At 54.1% G+C, this 15505-nt stretch overlaps 1 protein-coding gene across 1 annotated transcript; it reads left to right on the top strand.

Annotated features, from left to right (window-relative positions):
- Positions 1-333: 333 nt before the first annotated feature.
- Positions 334-5508, top strand: SLC27A3 (solute carrier family 27 member 3). The gene is made up of 10 exons (XM_037500221.2): positions 334-1049; positions 1373-1582; positions 1888-2046; positions 2315-2439; positions 2697-2891; positions 2996-3086; positions 3188-3386; positions 3559-3656; positions 3779-3909; positions 4163-5508. The coding sequence occupies exons 1-10, from the start codon at positions 386-388 to the stop codon at positions 4337-4339; spliced, it is 2049 nt and encodes a 682-aa protein (XP_037356118.1). The 5' UTR covers positions 334-385; the 3' UTR covers positions 4340-5508.
- Positions 5509-15505: the final 9997 nt, after the last annotated feature.

Here is a 15505-nt window from a genome sequence, read left to right as displayed (position 1 = left end):
TCCAGCCACATGTCTGAACAGCCCTTGAGGAGAAAGGACCTAATAGGGGACTTAACCTCGGGATTGGGGATTGCCCCTGGTAGGGTGCTGGCAGCGAGGAGACCAGGAGGGAGCGCGCCTAGGGCGGAGCATAGCTTTGGGAAGGGCCGGGAGTGCGAGGCCGCCCCCCTCACGCACTCCTCCAGGGCCGCTTCTCTCCGCCCGTGGGGAACGGGGCGGGGGGGGGGGGGGCCGGCTGGGTGGGAAGGGGCGTGTGCCGGCGCACGCGCGTTCCCGGAAAGGAGAGGTCTAAGAGCAAGAGCGAGCGGCCCCACTTTTTCGGAAGTATCGGGGCTGGCTGTGAGCGGCTGGGGCCAGACGGGACCGAGGCAAGAAAGAGGGCACCATGGCCGCCCTCCTGCTGCTGCCCCTGCTGCTGCTGCTCCCGCTGCTGCTGCTCAGGCTGCCCCTCTGGCCGCAGCTGCGCTGGCTCGCCGCGGACTTGGCCTTCGCCGTGCGCGCACTACGCTGCAAACAGGCCCTTCGGGCGCGCGCCCTGGCCGCGGCCGCCGCCGACCCGGAAGGTCCCGAGGGGGGCTGCAGCCTGGCCTGGCGCCTCGCGCAGTTGGCGCAGCAGCGGCCGGCGCACACCTTCCTCGTCCACGGCGCGCGGCGCTTCAGCTACGCGGAGGCGGAGCGCCAGAGCAACCGGGCGGCGCGCGCCTTCCTGCGCGCGCGGGGCTGGGACGCGGGGCCCCGCGGCGTCGAGGCGAGCGGCGAGGAGGGCGAGCGGGCGGCGCGCCGCGATGGGCGCCCGGCGGCCGGAGGCGGCGAGGCGCGGGCCGAGCGGGAAGGACATGGTGCGGCCGGAGCTGGAGAAGCCGCGGCCCCTCTGGCACCGGGGGCCACCGTGGCACTGCTCCTCCCCGCCAGCCCCGAGTTCCTGTGGCTCTGGTTCGGGCTGGCCAAGGCCGGGCTGCGCACGGCCTTCGTGCCCACCGCCCTGCGCCGGGGGCCCCTGCTGCACTGCCTCCGCAGCTGCGGCGCGCGCGCGCTCGTGCTCGCGCCAGGTAAGGCCGGGGCGCACGGAAAGGGGCGTGTCTGCGGGGGCGAGAAGGGGCCGGGCGCCGAGGGCGGACTGACCCTCGCCGGTTCCGAGCCCGGAGGGGACGTGAGTCTCTGGGCTTGCGAAGAGCTAGATCGGGGGTGTTTGGTTCCCCTGGGGATTCTCAGAGTTGGGCTCCAGGCCCCCAGCAGTGATGGGACGCCCAAGCCCTCTCCCCTCGCCCGGAGCAGCGCGGGTGGAGGGCGGAGTGCACTGACGGGCTGAGGGGCGAGGACGGCGTCCGGGTAGCGGTAGAGCCGCCGAGCTGTGCTTTCCCACCCCATCCAGAGTTTCTGGAGTCTCTGGAGCCTGACCTGCCGGCTCTGAGAGCCATGGGGCTTCACCTGTGGGCTGCAGGCCCTGGAACCCATCCTGCTGGAATCGGCGATTTGCTGGCGGAAGCTTTGGCGGAAGAGGATGGGCCCGTACCAGGGTACCTGTCCGCCCCGCAGAGCATGACGGACACGTGTCTGTACATCTTCACTTCTGGCACCACAGGTGAGGGCTGGACGCAGCAGCCAGAAACTGAGGCAGCGTAAGGCAGGGACCAGGGAACAGGAGCTGTGACCTCGGCTCCCGGACCACCCCAGAAAGACTGCTGGTCCCAGCAGGCACCGCTCACCAGCCCTCCTAACTTCTCCATTTCTCCATCTTTCCCAAACTTCCCGCGTTTCCTGGCAACCTCGCTCCCTGCTCAGCTTCAGTCTTGCTTCTGCATCTTTTTGTGGGAAGCCCAGCAGGGGCAAGGGAGGCAGGGCTGGGAGCTCACACCCTTCCCTGCTGTCCCCCCTACAACCCCACAGGCCTCCCCAAGGCTGCGAGGATCAGTCACCTAAAGATCCTGCAGTGCCAAGCATTCTACCAGCTGTGTGGTGCCCACCAAGAGGATGTCATCTACCTGGCCCTTCCTCTCTACCACATGTCTGGCTCCCTGTTGGGCATTGTGGGCTGCCTGGGTATTGGTCAGTACCTCCATTCAGGCCCCCAGCAATGTCATTCCCACAAGCATTTACTAGGTGGTGTGCTTAGCTGGGGGTGCTTCCGGAGTCCTTTGGGCAGAGACTGCAGAGGAAGGGGGCCAGGGCCATTAGCTTTTCCCAGCCCTGGGTGGGAAAATGAGGGGCCACCTTGGCCTGCTCACGGTGTGGGGCAGTCCCAGGGACGGCACTGCTGTGAGGGCTAGTGTCGCGGAAGGACCTCACCTCCTTCCTCCCCTCCCTGCTCTGGCAGGGGCCACAGTGGTGCTGAAGTCCAAGTTCTCAGCTGGTCAGTTCTGGGAGGACTGCCAGCAGCACGAGGTGACGGTGTTCCAGTACATCGGGGAGCTATGCCGATACCTCGTCAACCAGCCTCCGGTGCGCGGGCGCAGGTCCTGGGGCGCGGAGATGGGCCGTGGGTGGGAGACCAGGCGGGGATGCTTGTCTGGGCGTTGGAGGGAGAGGAAGCAGAGAAGAGAAAAGGTCAGGGTAGGGGAGGAGCCTGGGATGGCGGGGCGCCCCCCCCCATGCCGCCAAAGGAAGTGGCCGTGGAAGGGGCTTCTGGGGAGAGGGGAAAAGGATTTGGCCTTGGGAGTGGACTTCTTGGTGTTGAAGCTCTGCCCACCCCCCACCAGAACAAGGCAGAACGGGCACATAAGGTCCGCCTGGCCGTGGGCAGTGGGCTGCGCCCCGACACCTGGGAGCGGTTCGTGCAGCGCTTTGGGCCGCTGCAGGTGCTGGAGACGTATGGGCTGACGGAGGGCAACGTGGCCACTTTCAACTACACAGGACAGCGGGGTGCCGTGGGCCGGGCTTCCTGGCTTTACAAGGTGAGGCGGTGGGCGGGAAGGAGACCCCCTGGAAAAACAGGGGGCTGGTGGGGCAGGACCTTGTGCAACTGAAATGACCCAGGGCCGGGTCTCCCTTCCCCCAGCATGTCTTCCCCTTCTCTTTGATTCGCTATGATGTCACCACAGGGGAGCCGATTCGGGACACCCAGGGGCACTGTGTGGCCGCGCCTGCAGGTCCGTGCTTAGGCCAGGGTGGTGGGGGGGCTGGAATGGCAAAGCCCCAGGGAGGATGGGGGCTCGGGGTGGGCAGGAGCCTGACCCGGCGACTCTGTCAGGTGAGCCCGGGTTGATGGTGGCCCCAGTGAGCCCGCAGTCCCCGTTCCTGGGCTACGCGGGGGGCGCAGAGCTGGCCCGCGGGAAGCTGCTGAAGGACGTGTTCCGGCCCGGGGACCTGTTCTTCAACACGGGGGACCTGCTGGTCTGCGACACCCACGGCTTCCTTCGCTTCCATGACCGGACCGGAGACACCTTCAGGTGCCCACCCCAGACATCTCGCCTTCCGCGCGCCCCGTCCGCGCTGGCTGGTTCTCCTGCCACCTAACACCGCTTCCCTGGGACCCGCCCCGGGCTCCCTGACCCCTCTCCCCACCAAGTTCAAAAGGCTCTGGCCCCTGCCCCCTAGTTTCCCGTCCCTGCTCTCTGGCAGGTGGAAGGGGGAGAACGTGGCCACCACGGAGGTGGCGGAGGTCTTGGAGGCCCTGGATTTCCTCCAGGAGGTGAACGTCTACGGAGTCGCTGTGCCAGGTGCCCGGGCACGGGAGGTGGGGAGGCACCAGCCCGCCACCCTGAGCTTAATACTTGGGCTCGGGGGACACAAGGCCCAGCAGTGGTCTGCCCGGGTTGACCCTGCCCCCCACACCCATCAGGGCATGAAGGTCGGGCTGGAATGGCAGCCCTGGTTCTGCGGCCCCCCCACTCCCTGGACCTCGTGCAGCTCTTCGCCCACGTCTGTGAGAACTTGCCGCCTTATGCCCGGCCTCGATTCCTGAGGCTCCAGGTAATCCGCCCCTCGCCCCCCGATATCTCAGCAGTTCCTGGCTCCCACAAAGGGGACCCCCACATCATGCATGTGAAAAGAAAGAAAGCAGTTCCTGCCCAGACCGCTGGTCACCCAGTCGTTGCTGCACCCCTCCTCCTGGCTCCTTCTCTTCCCTGTCGCCCCCGCCCCTCAACCCTGACCAAAACCCCTGTCCCCAGACCTGCCCCTTAGCAAAATTTCCTTTTCCACCCACTCCTGCCCTTCTCCCCAGGAGTCTCTGGCCACCACAGAGACTTTCAAGCAGCAGAAGGTTCGGATGGCAAAGGAGGGCTTTGACCCAGGCGCACTGTCGGACCCGCTCTACGTTCTGGACCAGGCGGGCGCTGCCTACCTGCCCCTCACCCCTGCCCGATACGGCGCCCTCCTGGCCGGGGACCTGCGCATCTGAGAGTCTTCCGCAGCCAAGGCATTAGTGGGAGGGACTCCGTGGGGTGGGGTTATTTACAGGGGTACAGCAGAAGTCGGGGTCTTTTCTATACCAGATTGTAATCATTATTTTGTAAATAAATGGGTCCAGAGCTGGTGTGGCTCTGTCTTCTGACCTGCAGTGCTGGTCTTCCCTGTCTGTGGAACTGCTTTGCCTGCTGACATTTTTTCCTGGCATAGAGCTGCTGGCACTCACTCCTGCCTGACCCAGTGGGTCTCTGCTGTCTGGGTCTCAGTGTCTTTCCACTCAGGTGACCCAGAGGGTCCTTGAAGCGACCCTGGTGACTGGCGGGTACCTGTGCGTCCACCCCTGTCTCACCCCCGAGGGCTTGGCCCCCACCTCTCTGTCTGGGTAGCCGAGGCACAGGACGCGGCCCCATGGCCAGCCAAGCGTCTCCACAGACTCAGGTGTGGATAGCGTCTCAGCCAGGCAATAAGCAAGGTTTGATTTTGGGGAAAAGGGTGCTCTCAACTTCCCTCTTCCCTCGTAGTTTTCTCTGTGAGCCAGTCAGTGAGGGAAGGGCAGGGCCTCTCAGCCCCCCTAACTCAGATCACCCAGATCTTATAGCTTCCCAAAAGTACAACCCAGGTCAGGGCCTCTCAGGTTCTGGGAGAGTTTCATAGAAGCCTCTCAGAGTGTATGTGTTTCATGGTGGCAGGAGGGAGGGGAACCGAAGGGAAAAAGGCCCCCTCTTAGCCCTGGATCAGGCCTCAAAAAACATCATCTCGGGCCTCCGTGGTAGCACATGGGGTTAAGTTTCAACACTATGAAGCTATTGGCGGCCTCTGCAGCATGAGTTTGATCCCCGGCCAGGGAGCTACCCACATGGCACAGCAGACCTCTCCTGTCTCGCCCGCTGCTCCCCTCAGCAGTGTATTTCAGTGGATCCACCTGTTCTGTTCTCCACTGTCTGTCTCTAGTGAATCCTCTCACCCTCCCACACCTCTGGCCTGTACCCCAGTTCTTCTATGCATAAATAAATGAATCTTTAAAAAAGAAATAAAAGTGTATCATCTAAAAGCTTGAAATGATGAGACTGCTTCTCCCAGAACGAGGCCTCTCTTGTTTTAAGCTGTAGGTCCAAACATTTTCTACTTTGCCAAGGATTTTCCCCCCATCTTCCAAGGCCTTGACCTCCATGAGAGGTCAGGGACACACCCATGGGCAACCCTCCTGCAGCAAACCCACTGCAGCAGCACCACAGGCTGGTGGAGGCACACCTCCCCTCCCCCCCCACCCCCCACCCCACCCCCCAACAGTGAGGAAATTGGCCTGTTCTGCTCTTCTCTGATCCAGCTGGGGAAGAGGCCACAGGTGCAGTATGGGTGGGGGTGAAGTCATTTTGGAGATGTTGGGTTGGAAGAGTGGGGTCCTTGGGTTCACTCTGGGAAAAGCTTCACCAGTTTCCCTTTCAGCAGCACTGGCGAGTTTCCCAGGCAAGTTTCTCCATGAGACAGAGATGTTAGTTATCCAGAAGGGCAGATTGATTACGAAAAGGGAGAGAAGGAAAGGGACACTTGCACAGACACAAGCGGGCAGAAAGAGCTGCCCTGAAAGGAACAGGTTTGCTGAGAGAGGCCTGCATGGTCACGGCAGGCCGCCTTGAGGAGAGCTGCCTCCGCTGAGGGAAGTCAGTGCAGAGAAGCCCCTGCAGGCCCTGGTCACCGGCAGGCAGGAGGCTGCTGCCCTGCGGAGGGAGAGAGTTGGTGGTGAGGAGCTTCTGCACAGGCACACCTCTGGCCTGTACAGGCAGACTGCTGCCCATGCCACTGCAGAGACTGCAGATACAGTTTTCTCTTTGGGAGAGGCTCATTCCTTTGTGGAGTGGCTTATTGGTTGTTGATTTTGGATAACTGTACAATTTGAAAGAGACCAGAGATTCTACAGTGGCCCTCCCTCTCCATATCTCTACCTCCCTGGTCTGCACCCCATGACTCTCTAACTGCACCCTGATGCTATGCTTGAGTCTGTGCCTTGGTGCCTGCAATTTTCAGTTCCTATATGTTATGTTTCAGTTCCTATATGTTGTTATGTTAATCCCTTCTATCCCCACCTCCAGCTCCTGGCATTGTGTGAGCCAGGTTTCTGGTCTTGTGGCACCTCCTTTCCAACTTTTCAATCCTTATCCTCCATCAAGGGCATGGGTGCCTCACCTGGCTGGAGGGGGCACCTCCTGCCACTGCCTTCTTACAACCTAAACTTGCCCTGATTTCCCAGAACTGTGAGCTGAACAGCCACCTCCCCCTTTCGGACTCACAGACTGTTGGGGGGAAAGGATGTCCTGAACAAACTCTGCAAATGGGTTTTATGGACGCGACCCCCACCCCAGACCAAGGAGAGCCAAGACACCAAGGACTACAGAACCCATAATGTCATCCCACAGAAGCGAGGATTGTGGAGCTAAGCAGCCAGGCTTGGTACAGAACATGTAGGGTTTTTCGCCATCTTTCAGCGTGCTGTTAGGGGTCCAGCTCAGTGGAACTGGTAGGACACATTCACCAATTTCTCTCTCTCTCTTTCTTGCTGAGTTATTCCTTTCTTCATTTTCCCCTTTTTCATAAATAAACCTTTTATTAGCATTTTTGTGTGTGCCTGCAGTTGAGTCTCATTATAAGTCCCTTGTAAGCGCAGGTGAGCACCCACAGTCAGGCCAAGCCATTTCACAATGTAACCAGACCAAGTTCCCGCCCCTACAGTCTGGCTGTTTCATTTGATCCAAATCTGCACTGTCCATTAGAGCAGCCTCGAGCCACGCTGGCTAGTCTGAAGCAAGAGGCACTGTAAATATAAATCCACACCAAGTTGCAAAGACTTAGTACCCCCTGCCCAAAGTTTAAATATCCCCTTGTTAGCATTTCAACATGTAAGCAATATAAAACCATTTTGGGTATATTGGGTTAAATAAAATATGTTAAAATACACTTTACTTTTCACTTGTTCACTTTTCCTTTTTTAAAAAAGATTTATTTATTTATGCATACAAGAACTGGGGCACAGGCCACAGGTGGGGGTGGTGGTGGTAAGAGGATTCACCAGAGACAGAATGGGGAGCAGAACAGGCAGATTGACCGAAGCATACAGCTGAGCAGCGCAGCGGGTGAGCCAGGAGAGGTCTGCTGCGCCACATGGGTAGCTTGCTGGCCGGCTGGGGGATCAAACTTGTGCTGCAGAGGCTGAGGACAGCTTCATAGGTTGCGTCTTAACCCCTTGCACCACCAGGGAAGCCCCATTTTTACTTTTGTATATGTGGCGGCTAGGAGGTTTAGCATTACATGTGAGCCACATACTGTCTACAGAGCATCGCTATACCTGTGCTTGAGTGCACGTTAGCAAGGACAGCCAGGAGGTGGGATTCTGTTCAACAGGTGGCAGGGGAGGTGCGTCCTCCAGGGGAGCCTCTGTTCCATGAAGCAGCTTTGACACAGAGGCTCTTGCCAGTGGTAGAAATTAAGACTTTTTGATGGAAAAGAATTGCTTCCATTTACTACAATTAAGAAGAAAGAAAATACATCTTCAAAGAATTTAGTTTTCAAAATTCAGCTTTTAAAAAATCCACCTAGGGGCCTCCCCAGTGGCGCAGCGGTCTGAGTGCAGCACTGTGAAGCTGTCCGAAGCCTCTGAAGCGCCAGATCAATTCCCGGCTGTCCAGGGAGATACCCACATGGTGCAGCAGACCTCTCCTGTCTCACCTGCTGCTCCCCTCAGCAGTGTATTTCAGTAGATCTGCCCGTTCTGCTCCCCACTCTGTCTCTGGTGAATCCTCTCACACACACACCCCACTCCCACCCCCCTACCTCTGGCCTACATCCCAGTTCTTCATGCAAAATCAATAAATCAATAAATAAAATTTAAAATCCACTTAAATAAAATTCAGAGGAACTGAGAGAGAATTTGCAAAGATGTGATGGGTTGGCACCCAGGAGCTGAATTCCTTCTCAGAGACTGGAAGAAAGCCACTTGGGTGGTTTGGCCTTGGAGCAGGAGGTGGTGGAACCAGAGAATTGTCTCAGCCGGACCTCAAATCACGGCTTGGTCTGTGGATTCCCCCGGTATTCAGGTCCCCTGTCCTTGGCAAATACAGGAACCATGAAGTAGGGTGGCCTTGGGGCAGCAGTCCCTCCACGCGGTCTGGGTGTTTGTTTTTATAGCAAGCTGGCTAAGAATGGTTTTCATATCTTCACGTGGTTGAAAAAACCCAGAAGAACATCTCATGACTGTGGACACGCAAATTTCGGTGTCCACAAGTCGTTTTATGGGAGCACTCCACGCACATTCCTTCAATAGATGTTATTTGAGGCTGTTTGTGTGTCTGGGGGAGGGAGAGAGGCGCAGGGGAGAGGCTCCTCTGGGAGAGGCTCCTTTGGGGGGGTCGAGCGCCCCCCGGGGGGTGCCTGGTGCAGTGGGGCAGAAAGCAGCGGGCCGCGGGCACCGCGGGAGCCCACGGGGTGACGAGGGGCGGCGCAGCGGGGGCCGCACACCCGCGCCCCCCCCCACACACCCCCGGCGGGGGCCGGGCGGGGCGCGGCGCCTTCGCGAAGGTCCGGCCCCCGGGGGCAGGGCCGGGGCGCCCATGCAGGCGGGACCAACCCGCGCGGGGCGTTGCAGCCTGCAGGGGGGGGCCAGGCCCTCGCCCGCGGAGCCCCGGGGCACGGTGGGGTTAATGAGGCAGCTTCGGGGACAGCGCGGGCAGGGGCTTCGGGAGAGTTAAAAGAGGCCTCTGAGATAACAGCAGAGAAATTCAGGAGGGCTAATGAGGGCAGTAAATTTTAAGGCTAAAATCTGAGGCTAATTGGGACCGTAAATTTTACGAGATCTTGGACAGGGGAGGTAAAAAAAGACACTCTAAGATAAGGGCTGGGGAAATGGGCACATCTGCCCGGAGGAGTACAGCCGCTAGAAGGAAGAGCCAATCACAAAATAGGGTGATGAGATTTCAGAATAGAGAAAAAAAGGGTTCAGGTATCCCCTAGACACAGGCCCATAACAGAGTTTTTTGCCCCTCCTTGGCAATGCTGCTTTGGAGTCTTTGCTTTTGTTCGTTGTCCTCTAAGTAAACTTTTTCTTACTTTTTTTAAAAAAAACATTTATTTATTTACGCATACAAGAACTGGGGTACAGGCCAGAGGGGTGTGTGTGTGTGTGTGTGTGCGCGCGCGCGCGTGTGAGAGAGAGAGGGAGAGAGGATTCACCAGAGACAGAGCAGGGAGCAGAACAGGCAGCCCCACCGACCAAAACACACTGCTGAGGGGAGAAGCAGACAAGCCAGGAGCGGTCTACTGCGCCATGTGGGTAGCTCCCTGGCTGGCCAGGCATGGAACTTGTGCTGCAGAGGCTGTGGATTGCATCATAGTGCTGTGTTTAATCCCTTGTGCCCCCAGGGAGGCCCTTTTTCTTACTTTCTTGAATAAAAGTTGCTTCTCTCCGCTTACTTATCTAAAAAGTCTGCGAATTCCTTTTTACAGCTTCTTGGGACAAGAACCTGTGGTGGTTCAAGAGTTAAATTAACAGCGCACACCATCATCAATGTGGTCCCAGAAAGGCCAGCCCCGGCCCCAGGATCCCTGAGGGAGGGGCGAGGCCAGACTTCTTGAGCTTCTCTCCTTTGGACTTCGGGGGTGGGGGGGGGTCAAGCACAGAGCAGAAAATCATTAAGTGAGATGTAATTCACACGTCATAAAATTCACCCACTTTAAGTGTAAAGTTCAGTGGTTGTTTTTTTTTTTTTTAGTGTATTTATAGTTTTGCACCCATACGTACTATATAATTTAGAACATTTTCTTCATCGCCACCATATAAATTCCTTTTCATTAGTAGTCACTGTCAATTCCCTTCTCATCCCAATCCCTGGCAACCACTAATTTGCTTTCTGTGTTTTATGGATCTGTCTATTCTGGACGTATCAGTGGAGTCATAGAATTTGTGGTCTTTGCAGTCTAACTTTTACTTAGTGAGGTTTTTAATTTTCATTCGTATTGTAACTTATTGACACTTTATTCTTTTTTTATTTTAAAATTTTGTTGAGGTAGAATTCACATAACATAAACTAAACCACTTTAAGGTGAACAGTAGCGACATTCAGTACATTCACCATAACGCAACTATTACCCCTAGTTCCAAAACATTTCAAGTAAAAGCCCCTATTTGGGCCTCCCTGGTGGTGCAAGGGGTTAAGTCACAGCACTGTGAAGCAATTTGAAGCCACTGCAGCATGAATTTGTACCCCAACTGTTATAGGGTAGCCCCCATACAAAACGGGGTGCCTGACTGTGGGTCCTCACCCGCGCGCTTAAAAGGACTTATCAATACTCCACTGCAGGCACACGCGAAAGGTTAATAAAAGGTTTATTTACAAGGGAAGGGGAAATGAGGAAATGTACAGCTCAGGGAGAAAAGTGGGAGACAAAGTTTTAAATGACTCCTACCCGATCCGCCGATCTGGATGGCGCTCTGAGAGCTGGCCGCCAGCCAGGAGCCATGGAGCCAGGAGGCGAGTGACAGAGCGAGAGACCCCAAGGCCCACGTGTTTGGTTTTTTATACCAACCCTGGCTGCTTAACTCCACCCTCAGGTCCCAGCCACCTTCCCTTTGGTGGTGACAGGATTTGTCTTTCCCAATGTCCTTATGGCTTTGGTCTGGAGTGGGGGTGGGGTCCACAAAGCCTGTATGGGATTAGCTCAGGACATCCTTTCCCTCTAATACGGCCAGAGTGGCAACCCTCAGGGCACAGCAGACCTCCTCTGTCTCACCAGCTGCTCCCCTCAACAGTGTATTTTAGTGGATCTGCCTGTTCTGTTCCCAACTCTGTCTCTGGTGATTCCTCTCACCCCCTGCATCTCTGGCTTGCACCCCAGTTCTTGCATGCATAAATAATAAATCTTTAAAAAAATTAAAATAAAAGCCCTTATTCATAAGTAGCTTCTCATAACCCCAGCCCCTGGCAACCATCAATCTTCATTCTGTCTCTGGATCGAGCTATGCTGGAAATTTCCAATAAATGGAATCACATGATATGTGACCCTCTTGTATCTGATAACTTTCACTCAGCATAAGATTTTATTTTATTTTTTTTTTTTAATAGAGGCATATTTTATTTATTTATTTGTTTGTTTGTTTGTTTTTTTTTTTATACATGCACTGGGTACAGTCAGAAGCGCGGGAGGGTGAGAGAACTCACCAGAGCCAGAGCAGGGAGCAGAGCAGGCAGAAGGACCGAAGTACACTGCTGAGGGGAGCAGCGGGCGGCAGGAGAGGTCCGCGCGCCATGTGGGACCCTCCTCAGGTGGCCGGGGAGCAGCCGGGGATCGAACCGGCGCCGCAGAGGTCGCCGGCAGCTTCACAACCCAGCGCTCAACCGCTGCGCCACCGGGGAGGCCCCTCAGCATAAGATTTTAAACATTCGTCCATGTTATGACATGTAGCAGTACTTTCTTTTATTTATTTCATTTTTCTTTTTTGAAAGATTTATTTATGCATACAAGAACTGGGCTACATGCCAGAGGTGTGGGAAAGTGAGAGGATTCACCAGAGACAGAGTGGGGAGCAGAACAGGCAGATTGACTGAAAATCACTGCTGAGGGGAGCAGCAGATGAGTCAGGAGAGGTCTGCTGCACCATGTGGGTTGCTCCCTGGGCAGCCGGGGATCGAACTCGAACTTGTGCTGCAGAGGCGTATGGATAACTTCATAGTGCTGTGCATAACACCTTGCGCCACCAGAGAGACCCCTCTTTTATTTATTTCTTTTACAGCATTGGTCATTTTTGTGTAATGTTTGATTTCTCCCCTCAGATGTTATCCCCATAAAATTCCCACCACCAAATCACCCGTGAACCATCATCATGGTTTTTGTGATCTTTTCTTCCTGGGTTTAACCAATCTCCCTCCCTCCCCTGCTGTAAGTCTCAGACTTATTGTTTGCCTGCTAGGTTTAACTTTTTTGTGTGACCCCTTGTATGGTTTCCCTATATTTCTCCTAGAAGTGAAACCATCTGATATTTTTCTTTTTCCTTCTGACTTCTTTCTTTCTCTTTTTTAAAGATCTGTTTTTATTTATTTATGCATACAAGAACTGGGGTGTAGGCCAGAGGTGCAGATGTTGTGTGTGTGTGTGTGTGTGTGTGTGTGAGAGAGAGAGAGAGAGAGAGAGAGAGAGAGAGAGAGAGAGAGAGAGAAAGGAGTCACCAGAGACGGAGTGGGGAGCAGAACAGGTGGATCTACTGAAATACACTGCTGAGGGGAGCATCAGGCGACACAGGAGAGGTCTGCTGTGACTTGTGGGTCAGCTCCCTGGTCAGGGATAGAACTTGTGCTGCAGTGGCTGGTGATAACTTGATAGCACTGAGATTTTAACCCCTGTGCCACCAGGGAGACCCTTCTTCTGACTTATTTCACTGAGCATAATCCCTTCCAGCTCCATCCATGTTGCTGCAAATGGCATGAATTTATCTTTTTTGATTGCTGAGTAGGTTTCCACTAGATATATATACCACATCTTCTTCATCCAGTCATCTGTTCTTGGGCATTTAAGTTGTTTCCTATCTTAGCTATTGTAAATAGTGCTGCAATAAACATAGGAGTGCAGGTTGCCTTTCAAATTAATGTTTTTGTGTCCTTTGGGTAGATTCCTAGGAGTGGATTTGCAGGGTCATATGGTAGATTCATTTTTAACAATTTGAAGGTCCTCCACACAGCTTACCATAGTTGTCGGACCATTCCCACCACCAGCGTAAGAGGGTTCCTTTCTCTCCACAATCTTGCCAGCATTTGTTGTTGTTGTTTTAATTTTTGCATACAAGAACTGGGGTGCAGACCAGGGGTGAGGAGTTGAAAGGATTCACCAGAGCCAGAGTGGAGAGCAGAACAGGTGGATTGACTGAAATACACTGCTGAGGGAGCAGAGGGCAAGACAGGAGAGAGGTCTGCTGTGCCTTATGGGTTAGCTGCCTGGCTGGGGATAGAACTCCTGCTGCAGTGGCTGGTTATAGTCTGACAGTGCTGAGACTTTTACCCCTGTGCCACCAGGGAGGCCCCTATTGTTAGTTTTTTTTTAAATGTGTTTCATTCTTACTGGTGTGAGGTGATATCTCATTGTGGTTTTGATTCGCGTTTCCCTGATGGCTCATATGTGGAACATCTTGTTATGTGCTTACTGGCCACTTGTGTATCTACTGTAGACGCTCTGGAAAAGCTGAGAAACAAAGAACAATAGGACAGCATTGAGATGTCCTGGCACAGGCTCCTTGGAGGAAAGGTTGATTCCAGGTCTAAGTCAGGAAATACTCAGCCTTGGGGCTTCTTGTGCCAGGAAACAGATACCAAAGAATGGGGTTACAGCAAAAATACGCAGAGTCCCCCCTCCCTGAGATAAGGCAAGCTGAATGTCCGCAAGATTAATGAATGCATTTAATACATTGAATATAAAAAGGATAGCAGTTCAGAGGGATACCAAAGGGGCCAGGAGGATAAGGAGCAAGATAGAAATACATTGAAAGAAATACGTTGAACTCCCTGCTCTGAAAACTGGCAATTAAAGAAAGACCTAAGCATGTGTCCCTTCTTTCCTGTGTCAGCTGTATTTCAGGGTTACCAAATTTTCCTAGTTAATGAGGAAAAATTCTTCTTGATAGAGGACTTCCAATTAATAAATGAGAAAGTAATGATAGAGTTAGAAAATCACCATTTTGTAACCCCTAAGGAAACACTAGAGTCAAACAATTATCTCTGCATAAAACTATTAGTGAAAGGCTGTCGGGGAATTTTGCAACGGAAGGATCAGGTCTCAGCAGCTGAAGCCCCAAATCAACCTCGGAATAACTGAGTGGGACAAGGAGACATGGGTCCCTCTTGAAGACATGCAGCGTGACCCAGCTATACGTTTACTTTCCTGTAAGTGGAACTTAACCTTAACCAAGTTTCCAGACCAGCATTCTTTTGTAGAGGAATAGTTTTAATGAAATCAAACAGGAAAATAGATTTGATTTAATAAAATCAAATCTGGAAAATAGGAGATTCTGCCAGAAAATGTATTCAGTCTTTTCAACATCTCAATGATATTTTAACTTGGGGTGGGGGGATTGTTCTCAATTAAATCCTTGAGAGATATAACAACCAAATGTAGCTTATAGACCTTATTCCTGACTTTTAAAAAAGGACTTTCAATTCTAGAACCATGGCCCAATTTGTCCATAACCTGGTAAACGCTTCTGTGACTTACTGGAAGCCTCAATTAAGAGGCCACGTTTTGGAAAGATGCCAAAGTTGAACTGGTTCCTCCAACCCCTGCTGAGATTCCTATGGCTATTCAGAGCTTGAAAAAACTAGTCAATAGTGCCTAAAACTGGTAGCTTCAGGGCCTCCCTGATGGCCTAGGAGTTAAGTCTTAGCATCTTCAAGGCCTGATTTCAATCCCTGGGAAGGGAGCTAACCCACAGCAGCAGACCTCTCCTGTCTGCTCCCCTCAGCAGTGTATTTCAGTAGATCCCCCGTTCTGCTCCCCTCTGTCTCTGGTGAATCCTCTCACCCCGCATACCTTGGTTCTTCTACCCATAAATAAATAAATAAACCTTTTTTTTTTTTTTAAGATTTATTTATTTATACAAGAACTGGGGTACAGGCCAGAGGTGAGGGAGGGTGAGAGGATTCACCAGAGACAGAGTGGGGAACAGAACAGGCAGGCTGACTGAAATACACTGCTGAGGGGAGCAGCAGGGGAGACAGGAGAGGTTTGCTGCACCATGTGGGTAGCTCCCTGGCAGGCTGGGGATCGAACTCGTGCTACAGTGGCTGCAGATTGCTTCATAGTGCAGTGCTTAACCCCTTGCACCACTAGGGAGGCCCAGACGCCCCCATTCTAAAGAAGATGCAGGCCCAGGGAGGTAAATTTTCTCACCCAAAGACACACAGCCCATATGTGATTTGGCTCATATCCCCCGGCCTCAGAGCCTGTGGTCCTTTTTCCATCCAGGCTGCTCTGACTCAGGAGGGCCACTGGGGCAGGGATGGGAACCCTCCTCGGGGCTCCAGCACAGGTGCAGGGCTGGGAGAGAAGGCCCATGGGGAGGCTTCAGGTCCTCTTCCCAAGTGCAGCCTCTCTTAGGGGTAGCCCAGGCTTGGGGTGCATAAAAGAGGTG

The sequence above is a fragment of the Talpa occidentalis genome, unplaced genomic scaffold (assembly GCF_014898055.3).
Source record: "Talpa occidentalis isolate TD23 unplaced genomic scaffold, MPIMG_talOcc4v2.1 talOcc4.9, whole genome shotgun sequence".
Taxonomy (NCBI): Eukaryota; Metazoa; Chordata; class Mammalia; order Eulipotyphla; family Talpidae; genus Talpa; species Talpa occidentalis.
This window is presented reverse-complemented; position numbering and strand designations above follow the sequence as displayed.